At 43.8% G+C, this 18,633-nt stretch overlaps 2 protein-coding genes across 4 annotated transcripts in view; one reads left to right on the forward strand and one right to left on the reverse strand.

Annotated features, from left to right (window-relative positions):
* LOC143518986 (sodium/potassium/calcium exchanger 3) overlaps nucleotides 1–3,069 on the forward strand; it is a 60,355-nt gene extending 57,286 nt beyond the window's left edge. Inside the window, exons 16-18 of one of the 2 annotated variants that reach the window (XR_013132324.1) lie at nucleotides 906–971; nucleotides 1,093–1,340; nucleotides 1,482–3,069. Coding sequence is in view for 1 of the 2 variants with exons in the window: in XM_077011954.1 (XP_076868069.1) it covers nucleotides 906–971; nucleotides 1,093–1,203 (177 nt within the window). In the remaining variant the exon portion in view is untranslated. Of the gene's footprint in view, nucleotides 1–905; nucleotides 972–1,092 lie in introns of both variants that reach the window. The other variant, XM_077011954.1, reaches the window with a different exon arrangement.
* Nucleotides 3,070–3,981: 912 nt separating this feature from the next.
* On the reverse strand, nucleotides 3,982–18,379 carry LOC143518990 (14-3-3 protein epsilon). Of its 2 annotated transcripts, XM_077011959.1 has the most exons (7): nucleotides 18,155–18,379; nucleotides 7,196–7,395; nucleotides 6,977–7,083; nucleotides 6,659–6,865; nucleotides 6,324–6,460; nucleotides 5,868–5,914; nucleotides 3,982–4,980 (listed from the first exon to the last, which is right to left on the reverse strand). In XM_077011959.1, the coding sequence occupies exons 1-6, from the start codon at nucleotides 18,216–18,218 to the stop codon at nucleotides 5,907–5,909; spliced, it is 723 nt and encodes a 240-aa protein (XP_076868074.1). In that variant the 5' UTR covers nucleotides 18,219–18,379; the 3' UTR covers nucleotides 3,982–4,980; nucleotides 5,868–5,906. The 2 variants fall into 2 exon arrangements, with proteins under 2 accessions (XP_076868074.1, XP_076868073.1); XM_077011958.1 differs by lacking the exon at nucleotides 5,868–5,914 and having other exon boundaries at nucleotides 18,155–18,377.
* Nucleotides 18,380–18,633: the final 254 nt, after the last annotated feature.

Below are 18,633 nucleotides of genomic sequence, written 5' to 3' on the forward strand. Positions count from 1 at the left end.
CCGCTGGATTCTAAAGGTGACATTCACATCTGTTGATGCAGATGTAATGCCAGTCAAGCAGGCCTTAACCTGACTGGAGATTCAGGGGAAAAACAATCAATCAGCAACATGGTCAAAGCATTAGGTACAGTGAAGCCTAATGATTTGGTAGGATTTTTTTTGTTTATTTGTTTTTAAAGCCCCAATGTACTGGTGAGCATTATTGAGCAGCCTGGCAGAACATCAAAACCAGTGGGGATGACGAGGGACAATCTCCAAAACGTGACCTCGTTTGTGAAACGTGACTGCAGGGGAATGTATGGCTGCCCATGAAACTTGCTCACTCATCTTTATGGATGAGCAGGACGATGTTCCTGAAGTGGACAGAGGGACCATGACCCTAAAACATCCTTTTGAAACCACTAATAAAAATCGCAATGGTTCTGAATTGGCTAAGTTCGATGTCTGGTCTGAGGCCAGCCAAAGACGCGTTTCACGTAAAACCCTGAACCTAGCAAGGACTGAAGAAATGGCTGCCTGACTGATGTGACAAAGTGAAGTGTCTGGCACAAAATGTCTGCCAACGGATTTACAGCCGCTGTACTTTGAATTAGCTACTTATGCTTACCTGAAAACTTGGAACAATGTATTTTTTAAATCATGTGGTAGGAACTATGTATTAATTATTGTCAAAAGTATATTTTGCACTTAAACTTCAGTCATGACTTTCAAGCCAATGTGCTAGAGTCCACAACCAAGATGACAAAAGTGATAATGCCCTATTACTTACAGACTGAGGTATATTTTATCATGATCATTGCATATAATCAGATGTGATGTGGAAACAAGCAGCTTTTCAAGAGTGAAAAACAAAAGGGTTTTTTGTTTACATTCACCTGTGATGGATTCTTTGCATGTCTTGTCAGGTATCCATCAATAATAAGGGTCTGGTGTACTCCGTTATCCTGCTGCTAGCATCTGTCTTCCTCACTGTGAGTGACTCCTTGCGTGCATGCACACACACACACACACACTCACATGAAGTTGTATGCTTTAAGCAGCACTCCCACAGTCCTGCCGTTTCTCTGAGTGGGGCTCTTGCGTGTGATCCAGGTGCTGAGCGTGCACCTGAACGGCTGGAAACTAGACCGCCGGCTGGGTCTGGGTCTCATGATGCTCTACTCCATGTTCCTTCTGTGCTCCATCCTCTTCGGACAGCTGTAGAGCTTCCACCCTACACAGCACTGCGCCCTCTCCCACACCCGACTCCGCCTGCCACTTCAGTTCAGCGTCTATCCTCGACTCCTCCTGTGCCGTTTGCACTGGATGATGTCATTGCCATGAGGTGACTAAGGCCAACGGTAAGTACCAGAGACTGGTGGAGAAAACTGAACAGAATGGGCAGATGGACTTGCCAATCAGAACCAAACTAAGATTCTGAATGGGTTTCTTCCCTCACCCCGCTATCCGTCAAAGCCGATATTTATGAAATTTCATTACAGATGGTGAATTACACCTTTTTCACTTGGAGGAGTGATCTGCATTTCTCCTCATCCATGAAACATGTGGTGCTTACTTACAGAAAAAAATGACAGTACTAATAAAGGCAAATAGTGAGGTTGTATTGCATCTAACAACAAATATCTGTATCTTCTTAGTCATGGTCATTTCAGCAGCTGTCAAGTAAATGGCAAGACATGGCTGTAGCACATCTGCAAAGAATAAGGGCCACTCGCCAAGGTTCACCAAAGTTTGGTGTGCTGTGATTTTTCAAACAATATACCCACAATGATCAAACATGCATGCACCTGTTCTATAGGTACTGTTGATTCCGTTTGAACTTCCTGCCTCTTAGTTTAGGATTTGTGTTTATATACCCAAGAATTATGTAAGTAATCTTGTTGTGTTGTAATTACAGTATACGTTTGCACTGACTGTAGCAATACTTCCGTAACTGTGGACAAGGATGTCCCAATGCGTTTTGGATGTAAGAGTCATTATTAGGGTGTCTGAATGCATAACGAGAATGAAGGTAACAGATCTACTGAGATATTGAATAAAGATGCAGTTTTGTTACTAGTACCATTCCGGCACACACACAAATGGTCAACTAGTTTCTTTCACAGGTTATAAGCAGATTTTTTTAAATGGTAGGAAATAAATACTTGGATTTTTAGAATTTATAGAATATCATTGTAACTATTTAAGATATGTTTATATTTGCAGTGTCAATGTTTGATAAAAGTTCGTACGGGTTTTGTTATGGTATGTGTACGTTTAGGTACGATCAATGTTTATATTACCAAGAGAAAATCTTTAAAATATATTATAAATGTGTGTACAGCATTATTAGTATTAAAAATGTCATCTTTATTGTTGATAAATGTTTACTAAACAATTTACCTAGTTTTATAAAAGAATATGTCAGAGCCTAGATTTGTGATGTTTTTAATATTTATAAAGACTGAAAAAAAGCAAATATTGATGTGATTGACATTTTAGAGCATGTTTGAACTTTGGTTTCATTTGGTTTTCCCATTTTGATTGACTCTTCCTCTAAATATTTTACATCATCAGTTCTGGATTGAGAATTGTATGTTGTTGTTTTTTCCCATTTGACAGAATGGTTTTCCACAATGTCTTAGTAGATGTGTGTATTTTAAAGGCAATGCATTTATTCTTTTACTGTTTTTGTTTTTTGATTATGGATAGTTTAAAAAGAAATCTAATAATCCAATAGGCTTTGCTGGTTAATTTTTTTCTACACTGTACTGTCACTCTTCTACTGCACCCTCCAAGGAGGATTGAGGACTGTACCATACAATTTATTCCTCAGCCATTGTTCATTTTAATAGATGGTATTTAGTGCCCATCCTGGATGGAGAGCCAGTCAATTATTGCTCTTATACTATCTGGCTTTGATGAGGGACACAAGGAAAACCTTGTTCTTAAATACATTTTCTTCCACTGAAATCATGACACATTTTCAAACAGATAAAGTGGAACTTTATCATGTAGGTACAAATAAAGTGACTCTTAAAGAAGTTTGTATGTTGTTGAGTGCAATAAACAGACCAATGTGCAATAAGACACCACGTTCTCTTGTGCATGTCTCTGAAAAGCTTCAATCTTGTGTATGTACAGCAGCTACTATGCAACTATCACATTCCATGAGCCATATAACTGGCTTGTGGTCCTGACCTGAACCTAATCACAAGCAACACTATTTGTCAAATTTAAAATAACCAGACCCCACAAGCGAATGTAGGACACTAGCCCCCTCTGCTGTTAATATTGCATGTAGCACCAGTCGCTGGGTGGTTCAAACATTTAAAGGGACACAATGATGGTTCAGCATTTACAGTATAATCATTAATTTATAGGCTTAAAATTTTGCCTTCATTTATTCTTTTACCAACCCTGATTAACATACACCATCTCACAAACGAGTTGCTGCTGGAGGCAGGTTGGTGCCGCCATACAGGTCACTCAACTCTGCAAAATTATTCAGGATGGTTTTCACGGCAGCCTAAAGCATGGGTGTCCAAAGTGCAGCAGTTAGATTTTCCGGCCCGCAGTATTTTATATTTCACCAGAAGGCGGCCCTCGCTGCCCTAAAGAAACATCCTTTATTATACTGACTCACCTTAGAACAGTAAGCACCTGCTAAGGACCAGGCCTGGAGTACCTTCCAGGGAAAAGCTAATATCTTTATCTACTGCATGTGACTGAAGGAATGTGAGGATTCCGTGTTGTTTTAATTTAGGTTTGTTTTTATTTGAAGGTTAAAGTTAATCCCATGCTGTGTTTCAGTAAGAATACAGACGGTGCTTGTTGGCTCCGGTCAGAATATCCAGTAGTACAAATCAGATTCAAGTTACACATACTGAATGGATGAAAGAAAAAAATGGATAGATCTAGAGCATGAGAGAAAGTGAGAACAGGAGAGGGACAGCAGAGAGCAAAGAAGATGAATAAATGAGATGACACTTAAAAAAAATGTGCAGTGTTAATTTCATTTAATCCACTTGAGAAACAAAACAACAATACGTCGGATCCAAGAGAGACAGAATACTGAGGAGTTCCCCGGGGTTTTAGTCCCCTAACCAAGCTACACACTACAAGCCATCATCTGAAATCACACTGGGAGGGGCGGGGATGTTAACATACGATGCTGGAGTAACGTTACGGCAACGTTCTGCATAGATGGCCATGTGCACAGAGCAAAGGGAAAAGATCCTGGATGCGTCAAGGCAGAGATGTAACAGAGCCGAAACCCGCTTTAAAACCCACACAGCAGGCAAGACAGAGGCAGAGGACACTTAAAACAACAGCGGTCCCTTTCAAAAAAAGCGGAGGGAGAGTAGGCCCTCGGGGTGTTGCGTCTCCGAGGAGAGATGGCTGAAATTCACCATTCAGACAGCCGCACCAAGAAACGCTATGCAATGCAAATGATCACAGAGGAATAATCCTTCCAGTCACGCAGTGTTTTACATCTGGCCAACACCACCACACTGCCACTACGTGTACCGAATTAAAAAGCAAAAGCGTGACATAAAAGAGGTGCACATGCCCAGAAGCCCAGAGAAGGCTTGCAGGGAAGCTCTGCAACAGGTAGTACAGCTAAACCAGGAGGGGAACCTCTCCACAACACCTATTCACTCTAGGGGCCCAATTCATGTGTGAATCTGATTGAGGCAATTTAAAGGGGGAAAAAGTAACTAAGGAGGGAAATACAACACAAAAATGCCCAAGGCGTAACCCAAAGGAGTAGAGAGCGAGAGAGAGACGTACTGGACACGGGTGGAACAGAACGGAAAAGGCGAGGGAGCGCCAGAGAAGAGGGTGGATTTGGAGCTCTTTCTATGACACTATGGAGACCTGAGGGGACATGGATGATAGACTTGGGATATATGGGGGGTGGGAGTCCCAGGTTGGCCATAACGTCTCACTGGGTTTCATCTTCGACATCTTGCAGTGCTTCTTTACTCTGTTCTTCGCCTGTGACATGGACAGACCGAGCATTAGTATATGCATCTGATCAGAAAGAGCTACGTCCACAGCAAACAAACACCACACACTCACTCACATGTATGAACACACATTACATGTGAGTGTGTGTATAATTAATTTTATATATATATATATATATATAATATATCTCCTCGAAGCATGAGAAGCAAAGAGCATTAGTTAAGCTCAAGTTTAATTGACCAGTCGCTGAACTCCACCAGGGTTCTGAGCAGCTTGGTGCTTGGCAATGTTACCATGGTGACTGCATGGCTAACCGCCTCACAGTAATGTGTGGTAAGGAATTAACAAAGAGCGACAAAAGGCCCAGAAACAAAAGGCCCAGAAATAGCCACGGGTGACGTAGCACTCATTAGTCCAGCTCGCTATGTGCTCAGCACGCCTGACCGCGCACGCTGCACACGGAGTTAGCACGTGGTTAGCAGGAAAAAACCCATAACACCAACTGAGAGAAGAAGCGTTAGAAGAAGCAAAGCTTCAGAACTTGGGCCCGAGGTGCGGCGCCGTGCTCATGTGCAAGGCTACTTCTCAGCCCTGTGCGACTTGAGGTTCAGACACACACAAGCAAACCAACACAACAACATCAAAATTCTCATTTAAAATGAAACCAGTTGCTCTTAAATATCCATTAACGAGCACACAGACTGTGCGGGGGGAGGGGCTAAAGTGAGGTGAAGAGCAGGAGCAGAGAAGCTCGCAATGCAGAGTCTATGAGAATGCCTGTAAGGACAACCCACAAATCTCCACCTGGGACACAAACGCAACAGGGGGCAGTGAGTGAGAGAGTCAGGGCAGAGGGGGGGGGGGGGGGGGTCAGAAGGGATAGCACAAGGCACAGGGAGGAGGAGATGACTTACAGAAAGGAGGTCTATAGGGAATGGGGAGGAGGGCGGTCCTTACGAATCTACACCAGTAGGATGGAGGAGAGATTGAGATGTTAGAGCACTGGGGACATGAATTAAAGGATCTATAGGAAGAGAGTGAAGAGCACAACCCTCTTTTGCTTAAGAGAGAAGGAGAGAGACAGAGAGAGAGAAGGAAGGAAGAGGAGGACACCAAGAATGCAAGGTAGACTGAAATGGAAAAAAACATAAAAAGGGAGAAAAGAAACGTGGGCTAGTTAGGACTCATTAGGATGAATCACAAGCTATGGACAAGACAGGGCAGTAGCCCCTGGAGGGCGTGTCCAATCAGAACGCTGCTTGTGAGTCACCTCGGGTCCATGCTCAAAGTGCCAAACTTAAAACCATAAAAGTCTTACACACTAACGACCAAGGTCCTTCGCTGCTCCCGATTAGAGCGTGCTGCCTTACCGTCTCCCTGCATGTCTGAAGTCCATAGTGTCAGGTTGTCGCGTAGCAACTGCATGATGAGCGTGGAGTCCTTATAGCTCTCCTCACTGAGCGTGTCCAGTTCTGCTATCGCATCATCGAATGCTGCCTTTGCCAACCTGGGCGTAGGAGCAGAGGGGTAAGGGACGGAGGACAGGCTCAAAGGAGACGTGTTTTCTTGTCAAGCTTGTCCGTGCATGCCATGGTGGACATGGACACAGCAGGTTAAAGACTCAAGGTGTCATGAACATGATGAATTAACTAGAGACCAGCGGAGGGAGGGGCCTTGGGAGGGCTCGTCCAATGGAAGGGCCTACCTGCAGGCGCGGTCCGGAGAGTTGAGGATCTCGTAGTAGAAGACGGAGAAGTTGAGGGCCAGGCCCAGGCGGATGGGGTGTGTGGGAGGCAGCTCAATCATAGCGATGTCGCTGGCTGCTTTGTACGCTACCAAACTGTTCTCCGCTGCTTCCTTCCTGTCGTTGCCCGTAGCGAACTCTGCCAAGTACCTATGATAGTCACCCTTCCTATACAAAGAGACACAAAAAAAATGTTTTAAAGCCATTTCAATGGCTACAGTGGTTACATGGTGGTTATTCAGGAAGGAGGACGTGATCTTGCTCTGAACGAGGACGCACATTTTGTAGTAGAAAACCTTTGACTCTCCCGTGTTTGCTGCAGGAATGAGGTGTTTGTCCAGTACGTCCAGAATGTCATTACAAATTGATTTCAGCTCTTTCTCAACCTATGCATCAAGAGAAACATCATCAAGTTACTAATATTAACAAGTGCAGATATGGCATCGCAACTTGCCGTCATACCCAAACTGCCAAATCCAAGTGAGGGCGTGGCCTCACCGTTTGCCTGTACTCCCGGATCATTTTGAGTTTGTCTTCGCCTCCCTTGTTCTCCTCCTTCTGCTCAATGCTGCTGATGATCCTCCAGGAGGCTCTCCGTGCACCAATCACATTCTTGTAGGCCACTGACAGCAGGTTCCTCTCCTCTACCGTCAGCTCCACATCCTTCCCTGCCACACTCTTCATGGACTCCACCATTTCTGCAAATACACACACATAGTCCAACTAAAGTGAAGCCAATATGAAGGGTATGAAGTTACAAGATCGACCACTATTGGTTGGTCTACAACAGATGCTGAATGTTTAGAGGTCAGGGTCAGCTGATGGCAGATATATGCTGACAATTTTATTGGCCGATATCTAGATGTTTTCCGCTTTATTTGCATGCTAAAATATCACAATAATAATAACACACAACATTTCTGAACTTCGGAACCATCTTCATAAATAAAAATACATTAAACTGAGAAAAATATTTTTTTATTAAATTATATTAAACTATATATAAAAAATATATTATTAGTGCTGCAAACACGTTCTGCATTTTTATATAAAACAACATCCAAGTAACCAACTGTGAATAAAAACAAATGTTTAGTGAACTTGGCAGCATCAAAAATCTCTTAGTGTAAATAACAGTAATACTAATTTCAGTTGCCAAATATTCGGTGCATCTCCCACTTATACCATTGGGGCTAATATGTTAAGGCAAGCAAGCTGCTGATTGTTTTAACTACAGTACATTTAAATCTCCATGTTAGTGAACCTTCATCCAGCTGTAGCATTATGCCAGTTCCCTACGCTTATATGCTGTTTATTTTTTCTTGCACAGAGTGAAGCAACACTTCATAGTTTACTAGTAACAAAGGACTTTGAAACATCAGAATTTAAGCCTTACATGAATCTACCAGGACCATAGATGTTGCTGTGGTCTTGCAAACACTTTGGCTTGGGGTCCTTCACCAGCAGCACCTTCCACTGCACCAATACCACAGGGATGCCCACGAACCTGCCTGACTTTAAATCAGTGCTACCAAACACTGGATATTGGCTGATGCAGATATATTAAAAATGGCATATACCAACTCGACATATTGGTTGACCTCCAGTTACAAGAGTCAAAAATGTGGTCCCACCAGCAACTTTGATGATTACACACCCCTAGCACAATCCAACTTTGCAGCAAAGCCATCATGTACTCTGTAACGTAAGGGCCCGAGTCTTGGTCTTGCTTCCACGTGCACTCGGTCAGTTGGGAGGTGATGAGTAGAGCATATGACGGAGCTGATGGAGGTGGGAGGATGGCCGACACAGCAGCACCAAACCCTTCAGGACCCGTCCTTCTCTGCCGGCTCCCACGCACGCGACAGATGCGAGATGCATCAGGATAAATATACCACTAGGGGAGGGACGAGGACCGTCAAATCCCACAGACCCCACCCACCAGTCCCAACCTGTCAGAGCTCTGGTGCTGTCCAAACTCTCTGCTGCAAACCCAGGAACCATTAGTACCTCTGCATGTCCCATTCTATTCCAATAGTGTCGGCCGAGTCACCGTATACGCCCGGCGAGGGCGGCTTTTTGGCCTCGACTCCTGTGCAGCAGAATAGGCTTCCTTTCAACTTTGGAGAGAACACACTGCTCACACCACCCCACCCAACATCATATGAGTAGTGTTTTATATTACAGAAAACTATACACATGAGGGGGGTGGAGTGGTGGGTGGGACATGTGTCCACCAATATTTGCTGCCAATAACACCAATATCACACTACTCAAGTTATTAGGTTGGGTGGTGTGAGCGCACATGTTTGAAAAGTGAGACCAGTTTGCTAAAGGAACACGAGATGTAGCTGCATGGACTACATTTCCCATGTGGAGAGGGACTGATGACTGGTGCACTGTACTAAGTTCTACAACACTCACACATCCCAACCAGGAAGAGACAAAGTGCTTTATTTAAACAGAGCACTAATTCCAATTAGACACTATATTTATCTGCAAGTCTCTGTAACAGTGTCATACAGCGCCCATGTCCGGGAGGCTGGTGTCCTCTCTCACTGGTGAGGGTGAAACTTTTAAGCTGCGGGTGCTGCTCCACGAGAGCCATCAGGACCTCCTTCAAATGGAGGACAGGTGCCAACAATCACAGCATCCCATGTTTCGGCTGCCACACTGAACTCTGAAGTCCGGCACGCTTTCCCCAGGGAGAGGTGTGAATGCTGGGCGGTCATTCTGTAGGCCAAGACGTGTCTCTGCGACCAGCATGGCTGGACTTCAGCTCCAAGCCAGGTAGCGTGGGGAAGCAACAGGGCCAGGTTGGCACCAGGCGTTGTCTATCCAACATCTGCAGGACATTAGCTGAGCTGGCTCCACTTCTCAACATTTCTAAAGTTGGAGCCATATTTGTTACAGAGTGACCATTTATATTGTTTAGGGAGTTGCGTGTTGATCGTAGGGTTGCAGCGGTAACCGGTTTCATGGTATTAAAATGCACGGTTATCATACCGTGTGTTTGCTTATTACCGGTAAAAGGCAAGCCAGCGGAGAAACTCACCCGCGCATGCGCAACTCAGCTCCGTTTCAGCTACTCGGCACACAGCGGTGAGAATTGCAGAAAGTGCATAAGACTTAACACATTTTTTAATAAAAAAGGCTAAACTAAAGTCAGCAGAGAAAATGACATCATCGTGGTGGATCTGCCGGTCTGCGAGTGCCTCGCGTACTGTCAATTCGCGAGGTCGTGCACCTCTCGAATTTTGTAACTTCGCGTGCGCCATGTCTCAGCCCAATGAATAAAGTAATATTTGCCGGGTTCATACAAGGTGGAATTTAAGCACTTGTACGTCACTTTCATGGTCCGATTCAATATTTCCCAGCACGTTAAACTTCATCAAGTTAAATATTTATACATATACTCGAAATGATTTGAAATAATTCGCTTTTTTATTATTTAATGTTTGTTTATTTTCAAAACGCCCAATCTTAACATCTTCACGTTCTCTCATGTTTCGTTCTGGAATTACAAGAGGCTTGTATTTGGTAACGTAATACAAGAGAACTATTCAGTAGGGGTGACCTGCAATAGTCGCTGATTCGACTATAGTCAACTATACCCCCTAGTCGACTATGAACGTCATAGTCGAATGTACCATTCTAACTGCATGGGGGTGCCCAAGGATGCAGCTAAGCATTAGTTGTTACATGAAATGTCTTTGTTTTCGTTATATATTTTTGACCTTTTGTCAAATAACATCATCCTAATTTCTGTTAATAAATATTTTTAAATGATGTTTGCGCATTAACAATCGGCATCTTCCTTACTACACATTAATAAATCACACCCTGCTGTTGCACAATCCAAACGAGCAGAGCTGAACAAGCTACAGAATAGCATCTATACTCAGCATGTGCCGGGATTAAGATGAATCAAACAAAGTAAAGTGCAAGTTATGTCATCAACGTCTTTAATTTCGCACCACAACAACCAACATGGCATACCACTTAAAACGGGTAAGGCGAAAAAAAGAAAAAAAAACGTTTGTCGTTTCAGTCGTCTCGTCGCGGTGCGTCTCGGCAAGTAGGCCTATAAACATTTTTTGTTGCTGTTTGCTTTTAAACCCCGTTACTTGAACCTTTCCTTGTATTTTTTTGCTGTTGTGTCGCAATTATTTTACATTTTCAGGCAGGTATATTTTATTTAAAATATTTTTGACATTTTGCACAGTGCCTGTCTGAGTTTGATATGCGCAATGCGCACTGACGGTTAATGTTCTCTAACGTTTCATAAAAAAAATAAATAAGCAAATAAATAAAAGCTGAATAAAGCCAACCTACCATGTTTATTCATTTATCTGAGTGTTTTAGGTTTTTACTTTGAAGAGGAAAAAAGTCCTGAATGAGAACGGGATCCCGTTTAAGGTGCTCTAAATAAAAAAAAAATAAAAATAAACCAGATTCGACTATCAAGTCTACTAAAGGGAAAAGCTGACAAATCAGATTCGACTATGAAAATCCTTAGTTGAATACACCCCTACTATTCAGTCAGATAGCTATTTGTTGTGAAACAAAGTAGTTAAAATTTCAAGCATTTTAGCCTAAATTCCAGCATTTTTCAAACCTGAAACACAAAGCAACATTAAAATTCATCAGGTAAATGTTCCTTCCCCTGTTTTTGTGGGGCGTATCTTTATACTACCACATATCGTTTTGGACAACACTGCAAAGAATGTGACGCGGCAAGTATGAACGCTTCCGCTGTTCGCGGAGGTTCGCGCGAGGTGTGTGGAGTCGCGCTATGGTCACTCGCTCAAGTATATACCTAGCTTTTTAGGTCCTTGCTTTCACTGGATGTGAAAGACACCATTCATTAACATGCGTTCATTTTCAAATTCTGATGTGCCTGTTTTTCATATGTTAAAACCAGACTCCGTGTGAAAGCCTTAAAATAGAAATCTCTATTGTGAGGATCATGTCAGAAATAAATCCTCTCTTTCTGCAGTATCTGGTTATATTCCAACTTGGCAGTAAAACGGATGTTTACAACAGTTGTTGATCAGACACTGACCCAGGCTCAGTTTATCAGATATTTAATAATTTAATCTTAAATAATTTTAGGCCTACTGAAATCCATGATTTAGGTTTCTCTAATTTTGCAGTATTTATATATAAACGGGTGTAGAGCTTTTTTTTTTTTTTAAAGAAGACATTTTGTATACAATAATTCCAGGTTTCTACAATAAATAGTTCATTGAACAAAAAAACTTTTGTTGTAATTTCTTTAAGGGTCAGTGTATCTTAATAATGTATGTAACAAACTGAGACGGTTATCATACCGTGAAAATCTCATACCGTTGCAATCCTAGTTGATAGTAACTTTACTACACAATTTACATGGCGACATGCATCCATTACAATATGATACAGTGCCTAATAATACTGTACAAAACATTTAAGCCAAATGTTACAAAAAAATATTTATTAATACATTAATAAAGACCAGCAACGCAAATCAATAAAGTCAAAGCTGCAGCACAGAGAAAACAAAGACTTGCTATTAAAAAAACCACCTTTAAGTGCTGCATTTAAAAACACCAGCTGCACATTGGATAAACAGTACAGCTGTTCATAAATATCAATATCAATTCACACATCATGTATACACAATATTTTGCCATATCGATCATTTGGCACAGCCCTCCTGATGAAAAATTATGATTCTTGATGGTCTTTTGTGCAACTTGAATGTATTAGAAAGAACCCCAAAAGGAGCTGTTAAGAGCAGGACAGAAAGCAAAGACACTAAGACAACTTAGTTTTCAGACCGATCAATTACGAGGAGAAATCTGAGGGAAAAAACACCAGTACGGCTGCCTCTGCTTTACAGGTTTCATATTATATATTTTTCCCTTTTGGTTTTTTCAGTAGCAAACCATGACTATTAAACCATGACTATTAAACCATGACTATTAAACCATGGCCCTCTGACATCACTTTGATCGTCTGGAAAAAAGAAAAAAAAAACCTAGCAGCCTAGCGTTCTGCGTCTTCTCCTATAGCACGGCAAAAGTTACCTATACTGATTCCTGAAACAAAAATGAAGACAATAGTGCAGCCTTAGCAAGGCAATGTGCACAGTGGTACCTGCTGTTCTCACCCAAACAAAACACGGTTCATTCAAGTCGAATGCAAATCCTCCTTACAAATAACCACATCACCGAAACTGCGCGTGCACTTTAGCAGAACATGGATGCCACAGGGCAGGGTGCAAGACGCAAAACGACCACCCCCTCCTACACAAGCACTTCATATAAAACATCATAGAAGCCTTTACTAATTACTAATGGTTGTCTCTCTAAATTTAACTGGACCATCAATCCCCAGCAACTGCAAAGGTGTCAAAATGCTGATTTTCACTTTCACAAATTGAACAGGCAGGATTTAAGGATTTCTTTTATATACTTTATGTGGTGTTACATTATTAAAAATGTATACATTATTTTTGGGATATCTTAGGCCCTCTCAGAGGGTGTGGAGGGCCAAAATGGTTGTCCACTGTCAAATGTATGAATCTTTACATCTGGAAGACCTATTGCACATCGGAATGGTACAATACCAGGCGGTGGTTATTTTGAATGGACCTTTCCCACTGAGCTAGTTGCTGGGCAACCCTAAAGGTGGTGAGTGGGGAGGGGATCATGGGTAGCTGAGCGCTGGGGACTGTCTGCATTCTATTCAGGTACGGTGTGGGTGGCAGGTTAAAGAGGGCCCAGGGCCCTTGAGTGGACCCGCAGGGAGTGCACTGAGCCATCGGCCCTCGTTCTCCGAGCCATCGGCCCTAGTGCCAGGCGGGCTTGCCCACATGCGGCCGAAAGCGCCGGATTGCAGCCAAGCGGTGGTGTCTGGACCAAAGAGGTCTCACGCAAGACGGGACTGTGCCTCCGGATCTGGGGCCAAGTGACCCTCCGCTCTCTCTGACAGCATGTGCCACTAAAGTTAGCTGGGAGAAACTTAGATACCAAGATTATATTCTCCATAAAAATCCATATATAGCACAGAAAAATATTTTTGGCTTGTCCAATGCCACAAGGGAAAGAGACGCTGAAGAGCAGAGTCTCAATTAAACAGGGACAGAGCCGCATTCCCATCCTCGCTTTGCCATTACACGCGATGTGAGGAGAGGGGAACCCGACGACAGCTCCTGCAGAACCCCTCACTTGTGAGGCATGGCCAGATCCTCCAGTTGACTGCATTCTTGGTCCTCCATTGGGCACCAGACCTTGATGTGAGAGGCCTGTCAAACTGATTTCATAGCAAAGGGAGGTGGACCGCCATCGTCCTCTGAAGTCGCCGGCACATTACAAGTCGCACCCCATGCAAATCACCGATCTCTGCAGCAAGACAATTCCTGGAAACAAAAGCTGGCCAATCTTGCTGCTCTTATGATAAGTGACTGTCCTGGAGAGGCTTGCTTGTAGGTCAGTGTTTCCTTGGACTGTTTCTCATCCATTTTAGATCTTTAAAAAGATTTGGAAGGCTCTAAGACTCTAAGAGTCATGCCCCACCCCCACTCTCTTCTTCACTCTAATGGAGGGGTTGGGGGAATGCCAGCATCCATTGCAGAGACCGCGGGAGTGGCCATTTGTTAGTGATTGTGTGGAGTGTGCGCAGTGCATTTGTGCTGATCCAGGACCTGCCTCCCCTGTGCTATGCAAACGCAGGCCAACTGCAGCACTGACCACAGAGCAAACTAACGGAAAAGCAGAAACATATGCCAACACCGTGAAGTGCCGCAGTGCTCTGGATGGGGACCTGCAGTTGGCGCACGCAGGCATGGCTATGAGCCATTTCTAGCAGGGCAGGCATACGCCAGTCAAGCCCAGACACGCAGGGTGGAGCCCATTCATAATTCGGTCGCATCGGAGCGGGCACGGACCCCGGACAGGCGCTAGTGAACGGACGCTGAGTGAAGGAGATGATGTCACTGGAACGGGAATGTGGAGAAGTGCGGTGTAGCCGAGCACATGAGCAGATGATGACCGCACTCGTGCACTGGTACCCGGTCACTGGGACTACATGTGGCATTCCAAACCCACATGGCAAGAACCCAGGGATGAACAGGGCTGGCACAGGCTCGTCAGTAAGCTGAGCTGTACATGCTACTCCTGTACATGCTACTGAAATCAACGTCTTCTTTGAGACAGACAGCAGAGAGGAAGAGGACAGCTCAAGTCCAAGCTCAAGCCTAATGAAGCAGGCTTTGCATGATTCAGCCGAAACATGGCAGTGTGAAATATGAGGAATACATTAGATTAATATCTTTAATTACTCAGAATCTCAAATGTAGCTGAAAGAGCCAGGACGTAACTGGACGCTGTGTGTGCGAGTGAACAAGCAAGTGCGTGTTAGCCTGGGAGCACAGGCCAACAGATGACTTATTCCTTACTGTAGGTCTCATGGTGAGGAACTGCCGGGCAGGGAACTTTGGGGGATGGCATTACACTACCTTGCTGGAATTCCTGCAGGTCGACTGGGAAACCAGAGGCGGGTCACTTCAAACTGTGCCTGTAGTGACGCCACAGCTGGCTCCCTCTGATTACAGGGAGGGCAAGGCGCAAAGGTTAAATGAGACTGTGCGGGCACAGCAGAAGGAACCATTGCCGAGGTTGATGGAGCCGTTCAAAGGAGACAAGTGACTATTCTAGCAGGAGTGCTCAACACTAGTGGACTGTCCCATATCCACAGAGAGGGACACTTACCGGAAGCACTCTTCTGTTCTTTTCAGAGATTGTGTAAGAAAAGAGCTCAGATACACACACACACACACACCTCCCTGGCCTGACCCACCTGTCCTCTGCCTTCTTGACTCCAGCTGCCCGAGTACAAGGAAATCAGCTCCAAGTGGGAAACTCACCAACATTTGACTTTCAGAAAGCTTTGTCTGTTCTTTGTAGGAGGTAACTGGCAACATTAAGTGATCTATCCAAAATTTGAAGATCAACACACACAACTGGAGCACATCAGGCTCCAAATAAAGTCTAGATCTTAAGGCAATCAAGTCCTCTTATAACCAAAATGTTAGACAATGAATGAAAAGGTTTGCTTCAGTCACCCATTATACAAACTTGGGAGTAGGATATAGAGGTGGGGGAGACGTTACTTGACTTAAGATACAGACTTTCCTCTGCAAACCTGTGGAAAAAGAACAATTTTGGCCAAGGCAGTATTGAAATAATGGGTGTGTCATGTCATGGTAGGCAGTGAAAGGTGTGTCAGTTCACATGAGAGCTTGAAGGCTTTGGCTTATCGGGGGGGGGGGGGGGGGGGGGGGGGGGTAGGCTGTTTAATGTATGCTGGTAAATTCCTAAACAGGTCTGACCAGACTACACCAAGACCCCTAAGAAGCCTTGAGGCTCAGTTTGCTAGACTGCAGTGGTATTCAGAGGAACGTTTAATTCATTTGTGCATTTTTCCTAGTCATTCTTGGCCCAAACTGAGATTTTAATAGAATTTAATATCAACCCAGAATGTGTCAGCATTTTAACATCAAGTGTTAAGTCTAAATCATGTTTTCAAAATTGTACATGAAAATACTATTAGAATCCACCCAAACGCAGAGCTTGTTTCAGCAGGTTTCCACATAGTGTGCTTGAAAAGCCCTTAACATCTCCAAAAGGAAACCCTAACCCTACTTGCTTTCAATTGTCATTGCCACTTTTACTTTAGTGGCCTAGATATTAGAAAGTGACCCAACTTGTTCAAGCTTGAACAGCACCCTGGCTATATCTGCTTGTAATTTAGAACAGTAACACGCAAGGCAAAAATCCAGCCCCTCCTCTTTACATGGCACATAAGCAAACTGTGACTTAGGCAATGATGACAGCCTTATCACTATAGCAACTGACTGCTTTATTGCAGAGCACTTTCTCTAAAGTCCCTGTGCTTCTGCTCTACTCAAAGAGCGGACTGTTCTCCAGTCGGACAGGACTGTCGCCTCAGTGCTAAAGCATACATGTATTTATGTCATAGTGGGCGCGGTTATGTTCCCCATCGTGTCTATAAAGGAATCTCCATAGGACTAATTCAAATTTTCAATCATGACTGCAAATCACATTGTTACATCAAGTTATCACACAACGCTATTTCAGCTATATCGAATGGGGTAATTGGTATCGTGAAAACGACTTATTTATCGTTGGTTTACAGTTCATCCACTTATTAGTGACCATATTTGCGCATTTTATTTATGAAATTCTTGAGACTGCTGTAGGTTCAATACCACACAGGTTGAGAACACTTAACTTTTGGCCAGCTAGCTAACATAGCTGTCCATTATAATTTCGCCATTTTGAATACTCAGCATATGGCTAACAGGTTGGCGTGTACATGAAACATTAATATTCGTTATTTTATAACATAACATATTAAATTATGTTCAAAAACAAAGTATAACTAATGGAACCACTACATTCAATCGCCATGAGTTAAATCCTTAAATCCAGTGATCGCGCTAAATAGCTAGCAGCATTTTGGCTAGCAAGCTAGCTAACCAAGTAGCTAGCAGGTGCTAAGTAGCTAGTTACATTATTCGAACGCAACTCAAAATCCACCAGCTAACGTTACGCAGTTGCCACACGTCTTCACGTTCAAAATAGCAAACAAAATGTAGTTCACGTTTCAGCGCAGGCTACTGAAACGAAGACCGGTTATATTCGTTTCTACACGTTTAACCCGCGGCATTTGACGATAAAGACGACGTCTACACAACGCTATTCAGGTTCGGACATTTAGCTAGCCAGCTAGGTAGCTGCTTGCTCATAACGTGACACGGCCAGCTAGCTAGCTATGAAAACGAGCCAATGTCAACCATGCTTATTTGGTGGTTATTAAATGATCGCTGCTGGTCAAACATTTATGTTATAACTTGCTAATAACCTATAGTTAGCTAAGCTATACATCGGGACAACATTCGTTAGCTAGCCACTTCATTTGCTACTCTAGTTTAAATGGAATGCAGTAAAACTATTTGGTAGCTAACAGTGCTTAGCCAGCAAGCCCGCTTGTTCGTTTCTTGTATTGGTGCTCCAGTGCGGAGCACGTCGCCAGGCCTTTTCCAAAACAGCTTCGCTAAGATATGCTAGCTAACGTTGGGTGGCTAGCCCTAGCTGCCGACTCCCCCTCCCATTTCATGAATCATGACCGTTCGGCTGAAAGAAGCTATCCTTGTGAACGACACTGAAAAACACCTTTCTTCTCGCCAACGTGTTATCCATAAACAATACCGTCCTATTCCATTCACGTCAAGTTGCCTATTCACAAAGACCGTTGAGTTTCAGAGAGAGACGGCCTGCGTTTCAGTACGTTAGTTAGCCGAGCCAGAACAGAGGATGTGTGGAATAACCACCGCAGTGTTCACCGAGCGGCTCGCACAATACCGCACAGAAACCTAATTATACTCACCATCGTATCTCTCTGCTTGTTCAGCAAGTTTTGCTTGGTATACAAAGTCATCTCGATCTGTCATGGTGCTCAGCGTTTGGGACAGGCGATGCTGTGAGGGCAAATGGGAAAGGTTCGGAGGTGGGCGAGTCCGTCTCTGTCGCTGGTTCGTGGCGGAGCAGCAGCAGCTCAAGTTCCCACTCGACCGGTAGCTCGCGCTGCTCTAAAGATGGCGGCGGAACTCCATCCGGGAAACTGGCTGTCCACACACCACCACTGCTCGGTTAGCAGGCGTTCATGTTGGATCACTGCCCGACTCCCCGCACTTCCACCACACCGTCCGTCTCTAACCCACAAGAAAATAGCCCAAAAGTGGAGAACAGAAACCAAACGATAAACATCTTGCTTTCATTGCTCACGTATTTACTCAAATTACAGTTGTTTGCACATTTAGCTTGTGTCGTATCGTCGCATTTTCATTTACTATAGAAACATGCGGC

Source organism: Brachyhypopomus gauderio, chromosome 7, assembly GCF_052324685.1.
Source record: "Brachyhypopomus gauderio isolate BG-103 chromosome 7, BGAUD_0.2, whole genome shotgun sequence".
Lineage (NCBI taxonomy): Eukaryota > Metazoa > Chordata > Actinopteri > Gymnotiformes > Hypopomidae > Brachyhypopomus > Brachyhypopomus gauderio.

Bases quoted from the DNA above. Each gene is read 5' to 3' on its own strand.
- LOC143518990 (XM_077011958.1), bottom strand. From the start codon at position 18,218: ATGACAGATCGAGATGACTTTGTATACCAAGCAAAACTTGCTGAACAA. The intron at 7,084-7,195 runs GTGAGGCCACGC...CTTGATGCATAG, and splicing joins TCCGGGAGTACAGGCAAACG to GTTGAGAAAGAGCTGAAATC. The intron at 6,866-6,976 runs GTGCGTCCTCGT...CTCTTTGTATAG, and splicing joins AAGGTTTTCTACTACAAAAT to GAAGGGTGACTATCATAGGT.